Below are 17,160 nucleotides of genomic sequence, written 5' to 3' on the forward strand. Positions count from 1 at the left end.
TTGTTTACCAGTGTTTATGCAAGGGAAGTAAAAATGAATCTCCCTTGGAGGGAAGGGAAGCCTACAGAGTTGTGGACCACAGCTCTGAGTACAGTGACCCACAGGCCAGGATCCTACAGACAGGCCAGGCCTGGGTCCCAGTGAGGCTCAGAGAAGTCATAGTTTCACAATGCAGAAACAGCTTTGGGATTGGAGACAGAGCACACTGGAACCAGGGCACAGGAAAGGGTGTGGTGGCTGTGGTGAGCTGTCTTTCAAGACCTGGCCTTGCTTGGATCACATTGGCCTGTCTGCTCTTCCCACCAGGTACCGCCTGATGCTGCAGTGCTGGAAGCAGGAGCCAGACAAAAGGCCGGTGTTTGCGGACATCAGCAAAGACCTGGAGAAGATGATGGTTAAGAGCAGAGTGAGTGCCTGGGGCCAATTCCCACAATCTGAAAGTGGCAGGGGCAGACTCCACCCTTACCCCAGGGCAGTGATTTTCACCCTCAGACTTCCCAGTGTGGGGCCACATTGGGACTGTGCAGAGAGAGACAGCCATGCTCTCCCATGTATGCATAGAGCAGACTGAACCCTTCTCAGGCCAGGCCCCTTGGACTTCTTTTCAAGTCATGAAGAAACCAAGATTCTTGACATTTAGGAAGAGTTCTCTACAGACAAGCGTGGGAAGAAAATATTCCAGAGCCAAAGAAAATAGTTTTCTACAATGGAACACAAGAAAGTAGAGTTGAAGCAAGTGTCCAAAATTCAGATGCTCAGGGGGGTCCAGCTGGGGGAGGGTAATGAGTAGGGAGCAGTGGAGACTGTGGCAAACAGCCACCCCCTTCCAAAGGGTTCCTTGCTGGAGCACCTGTGGCCTGCAGGAAGAGGAGCCAGGAATGGGCCGGGTCTTCTGAAGTTTACGAAATTTGTGTTGTCTCCCAGTTTTTACTGTTAACAATTCATTGAAATTCCCCAGAGCCAGACTTAGACCATACAAAGCATATCAGCGGTGTGGCCAGAGTCAGCCTGTGTGCCTGGAAGTGTATACAGTTCCTGAAGTTTGCACACATTTTCAGCCAGTATTCATCAGGCAGCTGCTAGGACCCATACTCTGTCTCGGAGGGTGGGAATGCAAATAAACAAGACCAGCACAGCCCTACCCTCACGGGGTTTACACACAGTTCTTGTCTTAACATTGGCACATTTACTGAGTTGTCACTTCTTCACAGAACCTAGGCCCCCGTAGCAAAACTTTACATCATGGTCTCGCTTAAATGAAAACTCCAAGTCCTGTGAATGCAGCGTTGTTCTAAACGGAAGTGATCACTGGTGCTGGCCTTCCTGGAACAGTGCTGAGAAACAGCCAGGAAACTACTGGGCCTCTCTGTGCACATTCAAGCTGGGCAGTGAAAGGAGCAGGCACGAGTGGCCCCTCATGCTAGGGAGCCCATGCCTGTAGCTGTGTCTTATGCACCCTGACAGTGGTGTCAGATTTCAGATTTCTCAGCCCTGATGTGATGTTCTAGATGGCAGGGTTCCTTGGGGAAAGCTGGAAAGCATCCTGCATGCTAGGGCTCCGTCCTGGCATGTGACTGCAGCAGGCTCCCCTAGAGCCCAAGGGTTTGTCCGCAGGCTGGTTCCCTGGCACCCGTCTCTGGGGCAGGCCGGGTATGGCTGGATGCGGCGTCCCCCTCAGGGCTGCACTTCAGGCCCTGGAGATAGAATGCTGAGGGAGCACATTTCTGTCCCCAGGGAGATGACTTTCTAGGGGAAGAGACAGAATAGACAACACCCAAGGGGAGCGATGGGGACCTCAGAGCAGGACCAGGCCAGGCAGGAGTCCTGGCAGCTCAGCGCAGCCTGGCTCTGGTTTCTTGGGGACATAGCCAGAGCCTCTGCCCTGAGGGTGGCGGGGGGCCTGAATTGTGTCAGGTCGTTACCCATGGCCTGGGGTGACCAGCTGTCTCTCTCTTCCAGGACTACCTGGACCTTGCAGCGTCCACTCCATCCGACTCCCTGCTTTATGACGATGGCCTCTCAGAGGAGGAGATGCCCCTGGTGGACTGTAATAATGCCCCCCTCCCTCGAGCCCTCCCTTCCACATGGATTGAAAACAAACTCTATGGTAGAATTTCCCATGCATTTACTAGATTCTAGCACCGCTGTCCCTTCTGCACTATCCTTCCTCTCTGTGATGCCTTTTAAAAATGTTTCTGGTCTGAACAAAACTAAAGTCTGCTCTAAACCTTTTTATTTGTAAATGTCTGACTTTGCATCCAGTTTACATTCAGGCATTTTTGCAACTATGTTTTTCTAAAAGGATGTGAAAATAAGTATAATTACCATACTGCCCAGCAACTTACGATGGTAGAGGAGAAAACAGATCAGGGCGGAACTCTCAGGGGAGACCAAGAACAGGTGGAATAAGGCATTTCTGGGGTGGGAATCAAGTCGCAGTACTTCTAGTTTGACTACATGGATAAATTTATCAATCTGGGGAGGTATTCAATTGAGAAAGGAGCTGCCAGCATCACCCAGCCCGTGCTGGGAGCACAGCCAGGCCTCCCCAGATCCCTCCTGGGCAGGCAGATGCCCCTCAGAGGCCACCTGGAGCTGGCGAGCAGAGGCTGGCCATGTCTCGGCCCCAGTCCCAGCCGCATGTCCTCTGTCGGGGCAGCAGGCGACAGGAGCCAGTGGGCCCTAGGAGGACACACCCTGACTGCTGTTTTCACATCCTTTGCCTTACCCACTGTCAGGATGGTTGTCATTTATGAAGTCAGTGCTAAAAGCCGGAGCAGTTGCTTTTTGAAAGAACGTAGTCTGTGGTGCTGTGGTCTTGCAATGGACAGTAAATATGGTTCTTGCCAAAACTCCTCCTTTTGTCTTCAATTAAATACTTGAATTTTTTTTCTGTTTCCTAACTTCATCATTGATTGTTTGAAATCTTGGAGTTTCAAGCATTTTTTTGAAGCCGAGACGGTTCCTTTTGCATGCCTCCTGACTCACTGACTCCTTGCTGTCTTTACGTCTAGTGCCACACTCCATTTGTGCTGATGATGCTATGGGGCTGGCCTGCGTGCGCCCTCGATTTGGAAGGTCCTCTCCTCCATTGTAGGCTTGGACAACAGACAAGTGCCTCCTTTATGTTAGAGAACGTTTTATAGAACGTTCCTGCTGCAGTAAGCCATTGAGTGCAGCAGTGTGCTGTTGCCCTACACTGCCTTAGAAAAAGAGTTAAACAGTTCGAGAAATATACATCAGATTTGAGAGTCTCAAGCTCATAAAACCCAAAATTGGTAGTCTGTAAAGTTACATTTACCAAGAGAGTACATGGTATTTCCCCTAACTGTAACAGTGTTTTTGGAAACCTGGAGCACAAAACCATTCATATAATTGGCACAGAAACCACGAGTTTGGTATGAACATCAAAGGGAGTTTTGCCAAGGCCTTACTGTCTGCACATGAAGTTTTGGTTCTTCAGTGCAGAACAAATGATCTGTTTTCATTTTTAGGCATGTCAGACCCGAACTGGCCTGGAGAGAGTCCTGTACCACTCACGAGAGCTGATGGCACTAACACTGGGTTTCCAAGATATGCAAATGATAGTGTATATGCTAACTGGATGCTTTCACCCTCAGCGGCAAAATTAATGGACACGTTTGATAGTTAACATTTCTATGTGAAAGGTAATGGACTCACAAGGGGAAGAAATATGCTGAGAACGGAAAGTCTACCGGCCCTTTCTTTGTGAATGTCACATTGGCCAAGCCATGTTCAGTTCCCAAGTGGCAGACTCGTTTTTGGTAGTTTGTTTTAACTTCCAAGGTGGTTTTACTTCCGACAGCCGGTGATTTTCCCTCCTAGCAGACATGCCACATCGGGTAAGAGCTCTGAGTCTTAGTGGTTAAGCATTCCTTTTTCTTGAGTGCCCAGCAGTGCCCAGTGTTAGTCTGTGTCCATCAGTGACCACCAAAGTTCTGTGTTCACATATGTGGGTCCACCACTTACTACCTGGTGTATGAAGTTGGACCTGAACTGTTGGATTTTTCTGGTTGCTACCAAACAAGGCAACCAAAATTTAAACATCAAGCACACTCATACAAAATGAAGTAGGAAAAATGCTGGCCCAGATGACCTGTCTTTGTTCAGAATGAGAGCCTGGGGAGGCCTGGGTGGCAGCGTCAAAGCCCCGCCAGGGCTGGAGGGGAAGAGGGGACCAGAGGATGGGCCTGGGCTCAGCACTCGTGATGTTGAGAATGATTTTTTTTAATCATACAACCTTTTCTTAGGAAGACATTTGGTTTTCATTATGATTAAGATGATTCCTAGATTTAGCACAATGGAGAGATTCGATGCCATCTCTACTTATGTGGATGGTGGTATCAGGGAAGTGGGCTCACAAGACACATTTGTCCCCCGGGCCCACCACATCATCCTCACATGTTTGGTACTGAAAACCACTACCCCTGATGAGTATGAAGAAAGGGGGCTGTTGGGAGTCCCAGGACTGCTGACGGCAGAGGCTTTGCTGCTGTGAATCCCACCTGCCATCAGCCTGCAGCGCACCCCACAGCCAAGCAGAGCCGAAAGCAGCGGCTCATCTTACCTGTTAGGAGCAGGTAGGGCTTGTACTCTTTAATTTGAATCTTACCAACTTACCCATAAAGAGACAGGCTAGCTAGCTGTGTTAGAAGTAGCAGTAACAATGACCAAGGACTGCTACACTTCTGACTACAATTTTGATGTGGAAGAGATGGTGTTTGGCTCTTATAGAGCCTGTGTGAAAGGCCCATGGATCAGCTCTTCCTCTTTGTAACTTAATGCTGCTACAAGATGTTTCTGTTTCTTAGATTCTGACCATGACTCATAAGCTTCTTGTCATTCTTCATTGCTTGTTTGTGGTCACAAATGTTCAACACTCCTCCAGTCTTGTGGGGGCAGCTTTTGGGAAGTCCCAGCAGCTCTTCTGGCTGTGTCAGCACTGTAACTTTGCAGAAAAGAGTCGGATTACCAAAACACTGCCTGCTCTTCAGACTTAAAGCACTGATTGGACTTAAAATAGTCTCATTCAAATACTGTATTTTATATAGGCGTTTCACAAAAACAGCAAAATTATGGCGTTTTTTTGAGTCCAAGGCTTGGATGCGTGCATAATCAAGCCTTATGGTGTGTGTGCACCCACCCAGAAGGAGAACTTGGAAAACACTTACTGGACACGTAACCTGGCTCTAGTTGGGGCTGTTTTTCAGATACACTGTGGTAAGTTCTTTACAAACATCTATGGACATGATAAACTTTTGGTTTTCAGATGTGCTTAATGATAGTCTTACTAAATGCAGAAATAAGGATAAACTCTCTCAAATTATTAAAAAAGCCTGTGAACTGCTGCAACAGGTTTGTTCTCAGGAGGGTAAGAACTCCAGGTCTAAACAGCTAACCCAATGATGGGAATTTATCCCTAACCAATAACCTAATTGTTTATTCCTGAGTTATAAAAGTCCCCATCCTTATTAGCCCTATTAGAATTTTCATACACATATATGCAGAAGTTGCTAAGTATTAAGTATTACTGAGTATTAAGTAGCAATCTGTCAGTTATTAGACTTTGTAAAATCTATGAAAGGTCATTAAACCAGACCATGTTCATTTTTTTTTGTAAAATCTATTTATGAAAGGTCATTAAACCAGACCATGTTCATTTTTTTTTTTGTAATCAAGGTGACTAAGAAAATCAGTTGTGTAAATAAAATCATGTATCATAAAATGTGTAAACTTTTTTTTCTTCTTAACATTCTAGTTGGAAACAATGGGTTTCTTGATTTTGTAGTTTCCATACAATATTTAAAACGTCACAAGGAATTATATCATGATAACCATTGAGGCTTCAATAGTGGTCGAGGACTAGGGGCTCTGGTTTATCTGGCACATTTGCATGTGAATAGGCACATTGATAGAAACTGAAAAACTCAACTAACTCCACTGATCAAGGGTTTCCCTCCTTCAGGCGTTCATCCCTAGAATAAAGCAGCAGCCAGTGTTGAGTTTAGCTCTTCACAGCTCTCTAGCAATTTGCTTGTTGCTGATCTTTTGAAGTTGGCCTTAGAGCGGTGGGAGAGAGAATATAACATGCCGAGTCCTGAGAAAGGCCATTAGAAGTGTGAGGGAAAATGCTGTCCTGAACCAGCACGAAGCCTGACACACTCACTGATTCTGTTTGTCTTTCCCGAGGAATTCTCTGAGCTCATGCTGGGGTCATGGAACTTGTGGGTCCGTGGGCAAACAGGAGTTGTCAACATCAGTCTCATCTGCAATTGCATTGTGTGTCAGGTGCCAAGGGCCTGTGTGACATGCATAACACATGTGTACACGCAGGCCTTTGCACACCTCACCCAGTGGTGTACACGCAGGCCTTTGCACGCCTTGCCCAGTGCCCACCCCAGGCCTATCCCACCTTCCAGCTGCAGGTGCCTGCGTCTGCTCACAGCTTCCTCCTTCAACCTGGACCTCAGGGGCTGGAAGTGAATGTAATCTCCAGAGCCAGCTGTTTGCTGTGGCCTTTACCTCTGAAAGTAGGAATCTACTCCAAGAAAAGTGTATACTAAAAGCCACCCCCAATGTAGACTCTACATTAGGACTATTGGGGTGTGTGTGTGTTTGCTGTTTTTTCCCCCTAAAAACACATGTTCTGCCAGCCTTCACGAAGTATTCCTTCCCACCACAAGGCCAGCTTACGTGGGCAGAAATTTAGTTAAATGCGCCTGAGAACAGAGCTTGAACAAATACTTTATATCCAAAGAAAATTTGAAGGAAAAGCATAATTTCTAACATATAAGAAAATCTGTCCCGCAGGCAGGCAGAGCAGTTAGTGGTGACTCTCCCGGCTTCCAGTGCATTAACACATAGTGTCAGGCACACCTTGTTTTATTGCTCTTTGCTTTATTGCCTTTTTCACAAATCAAAGTTTTGTGGCAATGCTGTTATTGAGCAAGTCTATCAGGACCATTCTTCCAACAGTAGGCACTCACTTCATTCTGTCAGTACTGTTAAGCAACAAAGTATCTTTAAACTAAGGTATGTACATTGGTTTTTAGACATAATGCTGTCACACCCTTAACATACTCTGGTACACTGTGCATGTAATTTTTATATGCACTGGAAAACCAAAGAGACTTGTGTGGCTCACTTACTTGGTATCTTCCTCAATCTTCACTTTACTGTGGTGTTCTGGAGCCGTATCTCTAAGGTTTGCCTTTGTTTAGTGGCCCTCACAACTGGGGGGTGGTTCTAGGAAGTCCTAGGAAATCCTGACCTCTGTGGCCCTAAAAAAGGTGGAAAAGTGGGTCTGCAGGGTGCATGCAGCAGTGCGCGTGGACCCTTGCATCTTCCACGTGAAGATGCACCAGGCACATGTCCTAGGCTCATGTGCCTGTGAGGAAAGCATCCTCTCTGCCAGGGCTGCCTGCTGTGTTCCTGTCCCTTCTCCATGGCAGCAGCCTTGACCACGTCCTGCTGCCGAGGCTAGGTAGTGGCCGTCTGAGGGCTACAAGGACAGGCTGTTCCCCGGAGTTAAGGAGGCAAACACTGTGAACCTCTGGGAGAAATCACAGTTAATCTTTGCAATTACAAATCTGAGTGCTGTGTCAAGTGACCAGGTACTTTGGCAGATCTCTCTGAGGTGTTAAATCACAGGACCTGGCCAAGTGAGATGTCTCAGCTGGATCCCAGGCAGGGGATCCTTTATGGGGGTACATCTCACTGTAGGGGCTACAGAAATGTCAAGGTCACAGGGAACTGAGCCAGGCAGCATGGAGGGAGCTTGTGGCCTGAGACAACCCCAGTCACTGTGACTACCACACTAGGAGAGATCATAAACCTACATCCTCTGAGATGACACTAGGCAATTCAAGCTAAAAATGTGCTGACAAGCAAGGTAAGTGAATTCTAAAACTAAAAAAATATGATTTTTCATTTTTTGAGAAGGAAAAAAGTTTGATATTTCATACACAGACCATGTTTACCATGCAGACTGTCACTTTCTTGAATAAAAATATGAAATTCATTTAAAACATCCAGGTTTTTGTGTATGTTTGTCAATGATACAAACAGAATCAGAGCAACCTGTTTCTTTCTTGGCTGCTCGATTTTCTCCCCTGCATATCAATCCTTTTCTATACTCTCCCATGGAAGAAGGAGTGTCTGGGGACAAGGGACTTTGATCAGAGAACTGTAGGGAGCAAGGCAGCACCCACGTCCTGGAGCTTCCACTCTCCCTAGGGCATGTGACTTGCTCCATATTTTGTGTCTTTCTTCTGGGAGTTTTCAAGAGCTTTGAGAATTTTCCTAGAGGCTCTGGTCACAGGACCTCTTAGATTGCTCAGAACCCCATGGTTAAGGAGTACACTGAGGGTTTGGGGGACTTCAGTGGCTGGAAAGAAAAGTAAGATCATAGCAAATGATTCTAAAAAATAGAAACGACACCAAGGATGGAAGAGCTCTGGTGTCTCCCAAGATAGTCACTGGAAAAAGTAAAGGAAGGGTGGTTGGGCACTACTTTTAAAGAGATACTTACACAATTACCTATAATCTTTAACTTTGTAGAAATAAGCAAAGGCCACCCATATGAGAACACACAGAAGCCATTGTTTCTGAAGTTGCTATAGCAAGAAAGTCAGCCAGCATCACTTACTTTTTGGCAGACGCTGAAAGGCAGGCAGAGGAGTGGGAAAGCCTTACAGTAAAAAATAAAAGGTGGGGAAGGTGAGGAGAAGGCTTCAGGGATGCTGTGACTGGGGCTGCTTGACCTGGGGAAGCGGCAGGTGGATAACCAGCAGGAGGGTCTCTTTTGTGACTGGTTTGTGGAACACACATGGCTTTCTCTATTTAATTCAGACGGCAAAAAAAAAAAAAATAGGGAAACTTCAGTTCCTGGCAAGGTCCTAACCATTCTGGGATAACTCTTGCAGAGGTTGTGGTTTGGCTTCCTGGCTGGTTCTGCAGAGATTCTGGTCTAAATCTTCCAGCCATATGTGGTCTGGCGATTGTCTGTTTGCATGTTCAGTCTCTCGGTCCCCCTTTTTGGTCATTTTCTTGTTTGTAAGAGGTTGAGGAACTCAAGTCTAGAGATTCAGCTCTTCACTGCTCAGAGATTATTCAGTTGTCTCTTTGGTCATGATCCTTCTGCTGTTGTAGCATCGTAGTAGTGCTCATTTGACTAGAATAGGATCCAGTAGAACAGCATCAGGACCACTATGACAGAAAGAACAACAACTGTCCCTGTAGATGCTTTGAATGCAAACTTCACCTGACCAATGCAGGCCAAGAGTAAATCCCACATAGGCCATGAGGATCAACCAAAAAAGGCAAAAGCCAAATAGGTTTTGCCTCAAGGTGATGCGTGGCCTGTTTTATCTTCTCTGTTTCACTGATCCAGGTGTAGTATTAGCAGTGGTAGAGTCCATACCAACCAATAAGAAATCTACAGCAATGAGACTGTCCATCACTACTCATGTCAATGAGTTGAGACTGATAGGTGCCCCATCTAGGGAAGAGGTGGCATCACTAATGACTTCTGCCAGGGTTAGTGATAAGTTTATGACAATAGGATGCCCACAGATGAGAACATTGCTCTGATTGTTTGCATAAACCAGTCACTAACTCCCCCAGTTAGAGTGCCGAATAACCAAGGGTGATGTTATGTATTTTTTTAGTTTTATGCCAACCAGTTTGTGGTAAATCATTTCAGCAACCCTAGGAAATGAACACACCATCTGTATGTATGGTTAATGCGTGGCAGGTATTTAAAGGTATTGCAGGATACTGGTGCTTTTCTTTTCCCCAATGCACCTCATTGATCTGAAGTGAGGGATTTTTCCTTTTGTCTTGATTTTTGTTTTGTAAGATTGAACAATCTCTTTTTCCCAGTGTCCCTTCTGTTTACAATATCTACAAGTGCCCTTGTCAGTAGCTGACTAGTTGGGGAGGGGCCACCCAGCTGTTTGATTGAAAGGATCACAAGTTTATTTTGGGTTCTTATTTTTGTTCTAAATCACTTTCAAAATGTCTGCCAGGTGTTGCAGTTCAGGTTAAAGAGCTATTTCCCATTCTCATTTTTTAAATTAGGTCTACAATTTCAGGTTTAGCTCCCTGACAACAAGAGATGAAAGGGCTACTTTCTAGACTCCTAAATGGTACAATGTATTTCCTAGCCTATCCCAAAAAACCTGTAGGTTCCTCTTTTTTTTGTTTGCATGACACCAGATTATGGTTCAATATTTTTTGGTGGGCAATGTTTGAGGAATGGCTTTTAGAAGACTTTGCCCTATGTTTTGAGCCTCTTTGTTAACTCCTGTTTTATTGTGGACAGTAGGATCCTGTAGGTTCCCTTCCAGGGGAGTCTAATCAACTTTTGCCATTCAGGATTTAGCACGCAAGGTTCTGATGAATGTTTGTACAAGTTGATACGAGTTAGGTAACACTGCTCACCCTGCTGCTTTTTTTTGAGACAGGTCTTGCTCTGCCACACAGGCTAGAGTACAGTGGTGCAATCATGGCTCACTGCAGCCTCGACCTCCTGGGCTCAAGTGATCCTCCCATCTCAGCCTCTTGAGTAGCTGGGACTACAGACATGCCTGGCTTTTTTTTTCCCTCCCCGTAGAGATGGATATCTCACTATGTTGCTCAGGCTGGTCTTGAACTTCTAGGCTCAGACAGTCCTCGATGATTCACCTTCCAAAATGATGGGATTACAGGTGTGGGCCATAGTGCCTGGCCAAGGTATTCTTAATTATTTTATGAATAGTTGCTAATCTTGCCTGGCTTTAAGGAAACCCTGAATTATAGTTATTAATTTAGCTTGGGTCTAAGGTTTAAATTCCACAGTTGTCTGTCTATGGGGCTCATGGAGGGCCTTCCGAGAGGCAGCTGGCATTTGGGGGGTCATAGGAGGGTTGTTGGGAAAGGGCAGGGATCTGGACAAGAGGAAGAGAAGGGAAATGTAGACAGATATGTGGAAGGAAAGAGATCAGAAGGATAAGGAGAAGAGGGAGAGCTGTATTAGGAAGCAAATGGATGACAAGCAGGAGAATAACTTACTAGGAAAATGAGTCTAGGTTGCTGCTGCTTAAATTTGCCAAATCGCTCATTAGCTTTAGCCAAAGAGTCTTTCGGGGAAGCATTTTTTGAATCAGAATATCATTTGAAGACCTCTGACTACCAATCAAAAAAGGCTGCCCATTGGGCCTGAGAAATTTTATTCTCTTCTGTTTCTAAGGCATTTCTCAAATGAGCAATTTTATTCAAGTTAGATGTTCTCCAAGTACTATCTTCACCAAATCAACCTTGGTGAACTTAATGCTTTTCAGAGATGGGCATGAGAATTGGAATTGTTAAGAGAGTATATGTAAGAAGTGGTTTTTCTTGGAGGAGGAGAAGATTTAAACTTAGGCAACACTATGAATGTTGGCTGGTGAGGCTGGAGAGATATGGAATGTTTGTGTCTCTCAGGACATGAAAGTGAGATAGGAGAATCTCAATCAGTTTTACTGGAAACCCAAGGCAAAGTCTGTCCAAGTAGATGCTGGTGTGATGAGAATTGCTAACTCATGGGCTGTGAGGCCAGCTCAAACAAGAGACTTACAAGGCCCATGCCTGTGTCCTTCCCTGTGGTTTTCCTTCTTATGACAAACAGCACTTCTTGAGAGCAGAACACAAAACATTAACACAAAATACAGTGAAAAGGGGTGAAAAAGAATGGGATGATCCCACTAGAGACGCCGGATAATGAGAATCAGTAGCAAAACCAGAGTACCAAACTGAGAATAAATAGCCAGAGACCTCGACGTAGAATGAGGTTAGCACCCAGTGCTGACTTAACCACACTGGCGCACTTGATAGGCAGAGAATGTGGAAGTATGAGGGGCCTCTGGGAGCCACAACGGGTGGAAGGCTGGGGACCTCAGGGACAAGCAGTACAGACTTACCATGGGACCACCAGGAAAACTCTGGGAACCAACAAAGGCTATTTATTCACCACTTGCTACAGCAGGGGAGTCAGTCAGTATCATTTGCTTTTGGTAGAGATTTAAAGGCTGGAAAAGGACGGGAAACTTTCACAGTTTTGGGGGTTTTTAAAGTATCAGATTGGAAGTTGTTAGGGGAAAATGCTTTTAATTACATTTTTTTTCTGATATTGAACCCAACGTAGCTGTACTTTAGTATTTTCCCAAGGGGAACTACTTACTTTACAACTGTATCTCAGTGGTATCACCCATGATCAGCCACGTAATTTCAATCATGCATTATCTTCTCTCCAAATTCAAATTACATGCAGTTAGTATTTGGCTACTTAAAACAATCATTAAAAAGTAACAATTTAAATCCATTGATGGGAGAACCTCAGTGCATTTAAAAACAATTCTTGCCAGGCAGGGTGATTCATGCCTATAATGCCAGCACTTTGGGAGGCCGGAGCTGGAGGATGGCTTGAGCCCAGGAGTTCAAGGCCAGCCTAGGCAACACGGGGAGGGCCCATCTCTACCAAAATAAAAATAAAAATTAGCCAGGCGTGGTGCTGTGCACTTGTGGCCCCAGCTATTCGGGAGGCTGAGGCGAGAGGATACCTGGAGTCGGAGGTGGGAAGGCTTCAGTGAGCCGTGATCACTCCACTGCTCTCCAGCCTGGGTGACAGAGCGGGACCCTGTCTCAAAAAAAAATATGAATAAATAAGAACAATTCTAATGGAAGATTCAAACAGCAATTTAAAACAGATGGCAACTCTGACCCTGCGGCTTCAATCTCCTGCCAGGTGCCGTCTGGGAGCAGCTGCCCGGCGTCCTCTCGGGCTTCCGCTTCCCCGCCGCAGCTGAGGGCCCTGCCCGCTGCCCAGTGGCTCGGGAGGATCCGGAGGTTCGGGGAGCGCCCGCCGTGCGTGTGCCAGACGTGCGGCCACACCGTTAGACCGGCGAGAAGGATCCTGGGAGAAAACAAGACCATGAATGAGAAAGGAAACCCAGTGTCTGTAGGACTCGGTGGAAAAAGAAAGAAAATGCGGCTGCGGAAGGCGAGGCTCCGCGGTGCGCGGCCGATGGGAATTTGCTCGGCGGCCGCTCGTCTTTCCGGAGGGCTTCCCAGCGTACCCTCCCCCGCGAGCCCGCGGTGCCGTGCCCGGCGCCCACCACGGCTGGCTGTCGGCGCCGCGGCGCCTCTGCTTGCCCGCGAAGGCCATGCTCGGAGTGGCATGGGAGTCAGAGTGCCCGGGGAGGTCCCTGGAACACGCAGTGGCATGTTAGACGCCTAGAAAAGAGCTTCTCTTTCCCACACACGAAATTCAGTGTGTGAGCTCGAAGCCATTTCCCAGCGTGTCCGCCTCAACGCCCTCATTCAACACGTGAGGGAACTCCTCCAGGGAAAAGCAGTGATGCGCCCGCGGCCGCCGGCGGCTCAGTGCCCGAGGACGCTCCACAGCTCCGGTGCCCGAAGTCCTCGGCTCGGCTCCCACGCGGGCTCCGCGGCCCCGCCCGGGGACCGGCTCCCGGGCGGGGCAGCGCTGCAGTCCGAGACCCGGCAGGGGCGCATGCAGGCCGGAGCGGTTTCCTGCGTCTGGCACTCTGCTGCCTCCACAAATGGTTTTTGGAGGCACGTGCACATATACTTTAAGCCCGTCGACGATGAATCGGTACCCAGCTGCCAGGGTCAAGCTTCCCGGGCGGGGCCGCGGGCGCGCGGGGCGGGGCCGCAGGCGCACGGCGGCCTCATTTCCTCACCCGCGCCGGAAGTGGCCGCTCAGGCGCGGCGGCGCGCCCGGGTGTGGGCGGCCGAGGAGGCGGTGGCGTCCCCAGGGCGCAGGGCGCCTCCCGGGTGTGCGGGCGGCTCAGGAGGCGGTGGATCGCAGAGCGGGCGAGCAGGGTGAGTACCTGGCACGGCCTCGCCCGCCCGTCCGCGACTCCTGTCGGCTCGGGCCCAGGCAGTGCGGGCGTCGGGGCGCGGGCCGGGGCTGCGGGCTCCTGTCGGGTCGGGTGGGGTCGCCTCGCGGACGGGCTCTGCTGGGGTCCCTGTCCCTTAGGGATGAGGCCGCCGGAGTCGGCTCCGGTTTTGGGGAAGGCCCGGTGTTTTTCTGAGTGTGGTGCTGCCGGAGACCGTTGGTTTGCATGTCAGTGTTGGCCTTTTTTTTTTTTTTTTTTTTTTTTAAACCAACTCACCACCGTCTCTGCCCCTCCAGTGGATAAACTTTTTGGTCAGCGGTGACCTAGTCATCGCGTTAAAATAGTTCTGCCCGCAGCCCCTCTTTATCTGCAGGCGGCACAGCGAGCGCCAGTAAAGATGCTCGGTGGCGAAGGGCTCTGTGGGGCGGAGGAGACGCGGAGCCTCTGGCATTGTCAGAGAATGCACCTTAAAAATGATTCTTATCTCTGAGCAACGCAGGAAGCACCACAGTGATACTTTTATTTGTGATCATGGTATTGGCGGTATGACAGTTCGATTATACATCTGAAGCTTTTCTTCCTGAGCCCTTGCCTTGTTAAACTTGGAGGCATTTTCTAGCGTGCTTTTTAAATAGATGTAGGATGTCGTGACGTTTCACCATCATTCAAGGCTCGCAGGAACAGGGCCTTAATGTCTCGTGGAATTAATGTTGGGTTTTGAATGTTGTATTAAAATAGTAGTTTCGATCTTGGAAGTGAGAAGCCAAGTATTTTAGGCCTGAGAGTGTTAGCGTTCGTTTTGTAATGGTATTCCAGTACCATTTGTTTAAAGTTGTCATGTGACTAAAAGAATGAAAAAAGATGTTGGATCTCCAATATTTGTGGCTCAGAAAAGCTTGGCCTAAATAAGCAGAGTTCCAACCAGTTTAGAACCTGCGTTTTTCTCTTTGCTTTTGTTGAGGCAAAAAAATACATATGAAATCAATAAGAGCACAAATATTAATTGAACAGCTCAGTGAATTTTTACATACTACCCTGTGCAACCACCAGATTGATCAAATTATTACCGTAGAACAGTCCATCATCCTGTTTCCCTGTGCTTCTTCCAAGTCAGTTATATCTCTGTTTTCCAATTTGTATTCTGACTTCTCTCATCAGCTTTTAGTTTTCTTTATTTTGAGCTTCATGTGAATGGAATTGCATAGTATTCTCAGCATATTGCTTGTGGGACACACCCATGCTATTTCATGGTATTATATTATTGCTGTGTAATATTCCATTGAATAATATGTGACTACTCTTCAGATGATGGACATTTATATTCTTAATTTTTGTATATGATGTATTTCGGATATTAAGAATACTGTGGGCCTGGCGTGGTGTCTCAGGCCTGTAATCCCCACACTTGAGGATGCCGAGGTGGGTGGATCAGTTGGTCAGGAATTCGAGACCAGCTTTGTAAACATGGTGAAACCCCGTCTCTACTAAAAATTCAGAAATTAGCCAGGCATGATGTAATCCCAGCTACTCGGGAGACTGAGGCAGAAGAATTGCTTGAACCTGAGAGGCAGAGGTTACAGTGAGCTGAGATTGTGCCACTGCACTCCATCCTGGGCGACAGAGCCAAACTCAGTCTCAAAATAATACTGTGGACATTTTTGTAAATTAAATGTCTTGGTAAGCATCTGTATGCATTTCTGTCAACTGTAAATGACTAAGTCATGACATAGGCAGAAAATTACATTTTAACTAACATGGAGTCTTTTTTTAATGTAATAGAATTTATTATTTTAATATAACATTCAAGGTTGGTTTAAAAAAGCATAACTATTATGAATTTAAGACTTAAGTGATTCATTTGTTACCGTATTATTTATCCCTTGGATTGCACATTTATGACCATCTGTCCGACCGTCATTGCTTGTTTAACTGTTAGACAAGTCTGTTAGAGCTAGTGAGGATATGACTATGAAGTTTGGCTTAACACTTACGTAAGAACTGTGCTACTCAAGTTAGTGGTTTTTGGGGGGAAATGAAATACCAAAAGGATATGACTAAAAGTGGATTGAAGAATCATGGACTGCAAGTCAAAGAACTTAACATTGTTATTGTCATGCTACAAAAGTACTAGGTATAACTGTAAAATTGAGTGATAGGGCTAGTTACAAATGTAAATTTACAGCCGGAGTACAGTGATTTCCGTATGGATGGAGATACTAGCACATTTAAAATGTGAACACACAACAAAAATCACTAACCAAACAAAAAAAAATCCCTAAACATTTGTGAGAAATCAGTGGCATCTAAGAGACGCCTCAGACCAAACAAACACAAGAACTAGGCACCGAAGCAGTGGAGCTAATGTAAGATAGAAGAAAACTTTAAAATAAGTATTAATACTTCAAATTTGTTAAGGTATTATGCCTACTAAACACTTACTGGCTGCCATGGGAAAAAAAAAAAAAGGAAAGGGCAGGGTGTGGTGGCTCATGCCTATAATCCCAACACTTTGGAAGGCCGAAGCAGGATCATTGCTGGAGCCTGGGAGTTTGAGACCAGCCTAGGCAACAAAATGAGACCCTGTCACTACAAATAATTTTTAAAATTAGCAGTATGGTAGTGTACATCTGTAGTACCAGCTGTTCAATCAGTGGAGGCTGCCACTGCACTTCAGCCTGGCTGATAGTGAAACTGCCTCAAAAAAGAAAAAGTAGGAAAGACTAGCCACGACATGCAAAGTAGATCTACAAGAGCCAATATACATCTAATAGGAGTTCCAGGAGGCATTAGAAATTGGAAAAGAAGAAATAACCACAGAGATAACAGAGATCCTGAAGGTAGGAGTGTCCAGGCAGAGTCCTGGGCAACCTGAGCCAGACAGAAGTAACTGTCAGTTAGGGGACAAAGGACTGGCAAATACAGAGCAACCCTTTCCTCTCTGGTCTCTGTTTCTTCATCTGTACAGTGAGGATGATCAAGAAGCATGCCTCTTCTGAGAGCTTATAGAAAGATGTGTTATGTTTGCTGACTGTTACCCACTCTTCTTCCCTACTGTCTCACAGCAGGGATTGGGGTTTTGTGCCCCTGTATGATGTTTAACCTTTCTATCACATGTATTTATTTTGTGAAATTTTTAAAGTATAAAAATTTTGGGGAAGTGTAAAGCAGGGGTTGCCAGATATGGCTGGCTGCTTATTTTAGTATAGCCTATGATCTAAGACTGGCTTTTACACTTGTTAATGTTGGGGAAAAGAAGAAA

The 17,160-nt window shown here is 46.4% G+C and overlaps 2 protein-coding genes and 1 long non-coding RNA gene across 10 annotated transcripts in view; 2 read left to right on the forward strand and 1 right to left on the reverse strand.

The window, feature by feature from the left end:
* RET (ret proto-oncogene) overlaps positions 1–4,843 on the forward strand; it is a 53,439-nt gene extending 48,596 nt beyond the window's left edge. For 4 of the 5 annotated variants that reach the window (XM_074382083.1, XM_074382086.1, XM_074382087.1 and 1 more), the window contains 3 exons: positions 307–406; positions 1,960–2,107; positions 3,495–4,843. In XM_074382083.1, the coding sequence (XP_074238184.1) occupies positions 307–406; positions 1,960–2,107; positions 3,495–3,652 (406 nt within the window). In that variant the 3' untranslated portion in view covers positions 3,653–4,843. Of the gene's footprint in view, positions 1–306; positions 407–1,959; positions 2,890–3,494 lie in introns of those variants that run through there. The other variant, XM_039477916.2, reaches the window with a different exon arrangement.
* A 5,895-nt stretch (positions 4,844–10,738) lies between these two features.
* On the reverse strand, positions 10,739–13,688 carry LOC141580560 (uncharacterized). The gene is made up of 3 exons (XR_012512778.1): positions 12,761–13,688; positions 12,600–12,676; positions 10,739–12,513 (listed from the first exon to the last, which is right to left on the reverse strand). It is a non-coding gene; the product is annotated as an uncharacterized LOC141580560 (long non-coding RNA).
* Positions 13,689–13,763: 75 nt separating this feature from the next.
* Positions 13,764–17,160, forward strand: part of CSGALNACT2 (chondroitin sulfate N-acetylgalactosaminyltransferase 2) — a 45,556-nt gene continuing 42,159 nt past the window's right edge. For 3 of the 4 annotated variants that reach the window (XM_074382091.1, XM_010340636.3, XM_074382092.1), the window contains exon 1: positions 13,765–13,884. The gene's annotated coding sequence lies outside the window, so the exon portion shown is untranslated. Of the gene's footprint in view, positions 13,885–17,160 lie in introns of all 4 variants that reach the window. The other variant, XR_005581739.2, reaches the window with a different exon arrangement.

The sequence above is a fragment of the Saimiri boliviensis genome, chromosome 12, assembly GCF_048565385.1.
Source record: "Saimiri boliviensis isolate mSaiBol1 chromosome 12, mSaiBol1.pri, whole genome shotgun sequence".
Taxonomy (NCBI): domain Eukaryota; kingdom Metazoa; phylum Chordata; class Mammalia; order Primates; family Cebidae; genus Saimiri; species Saimiri boliviensis.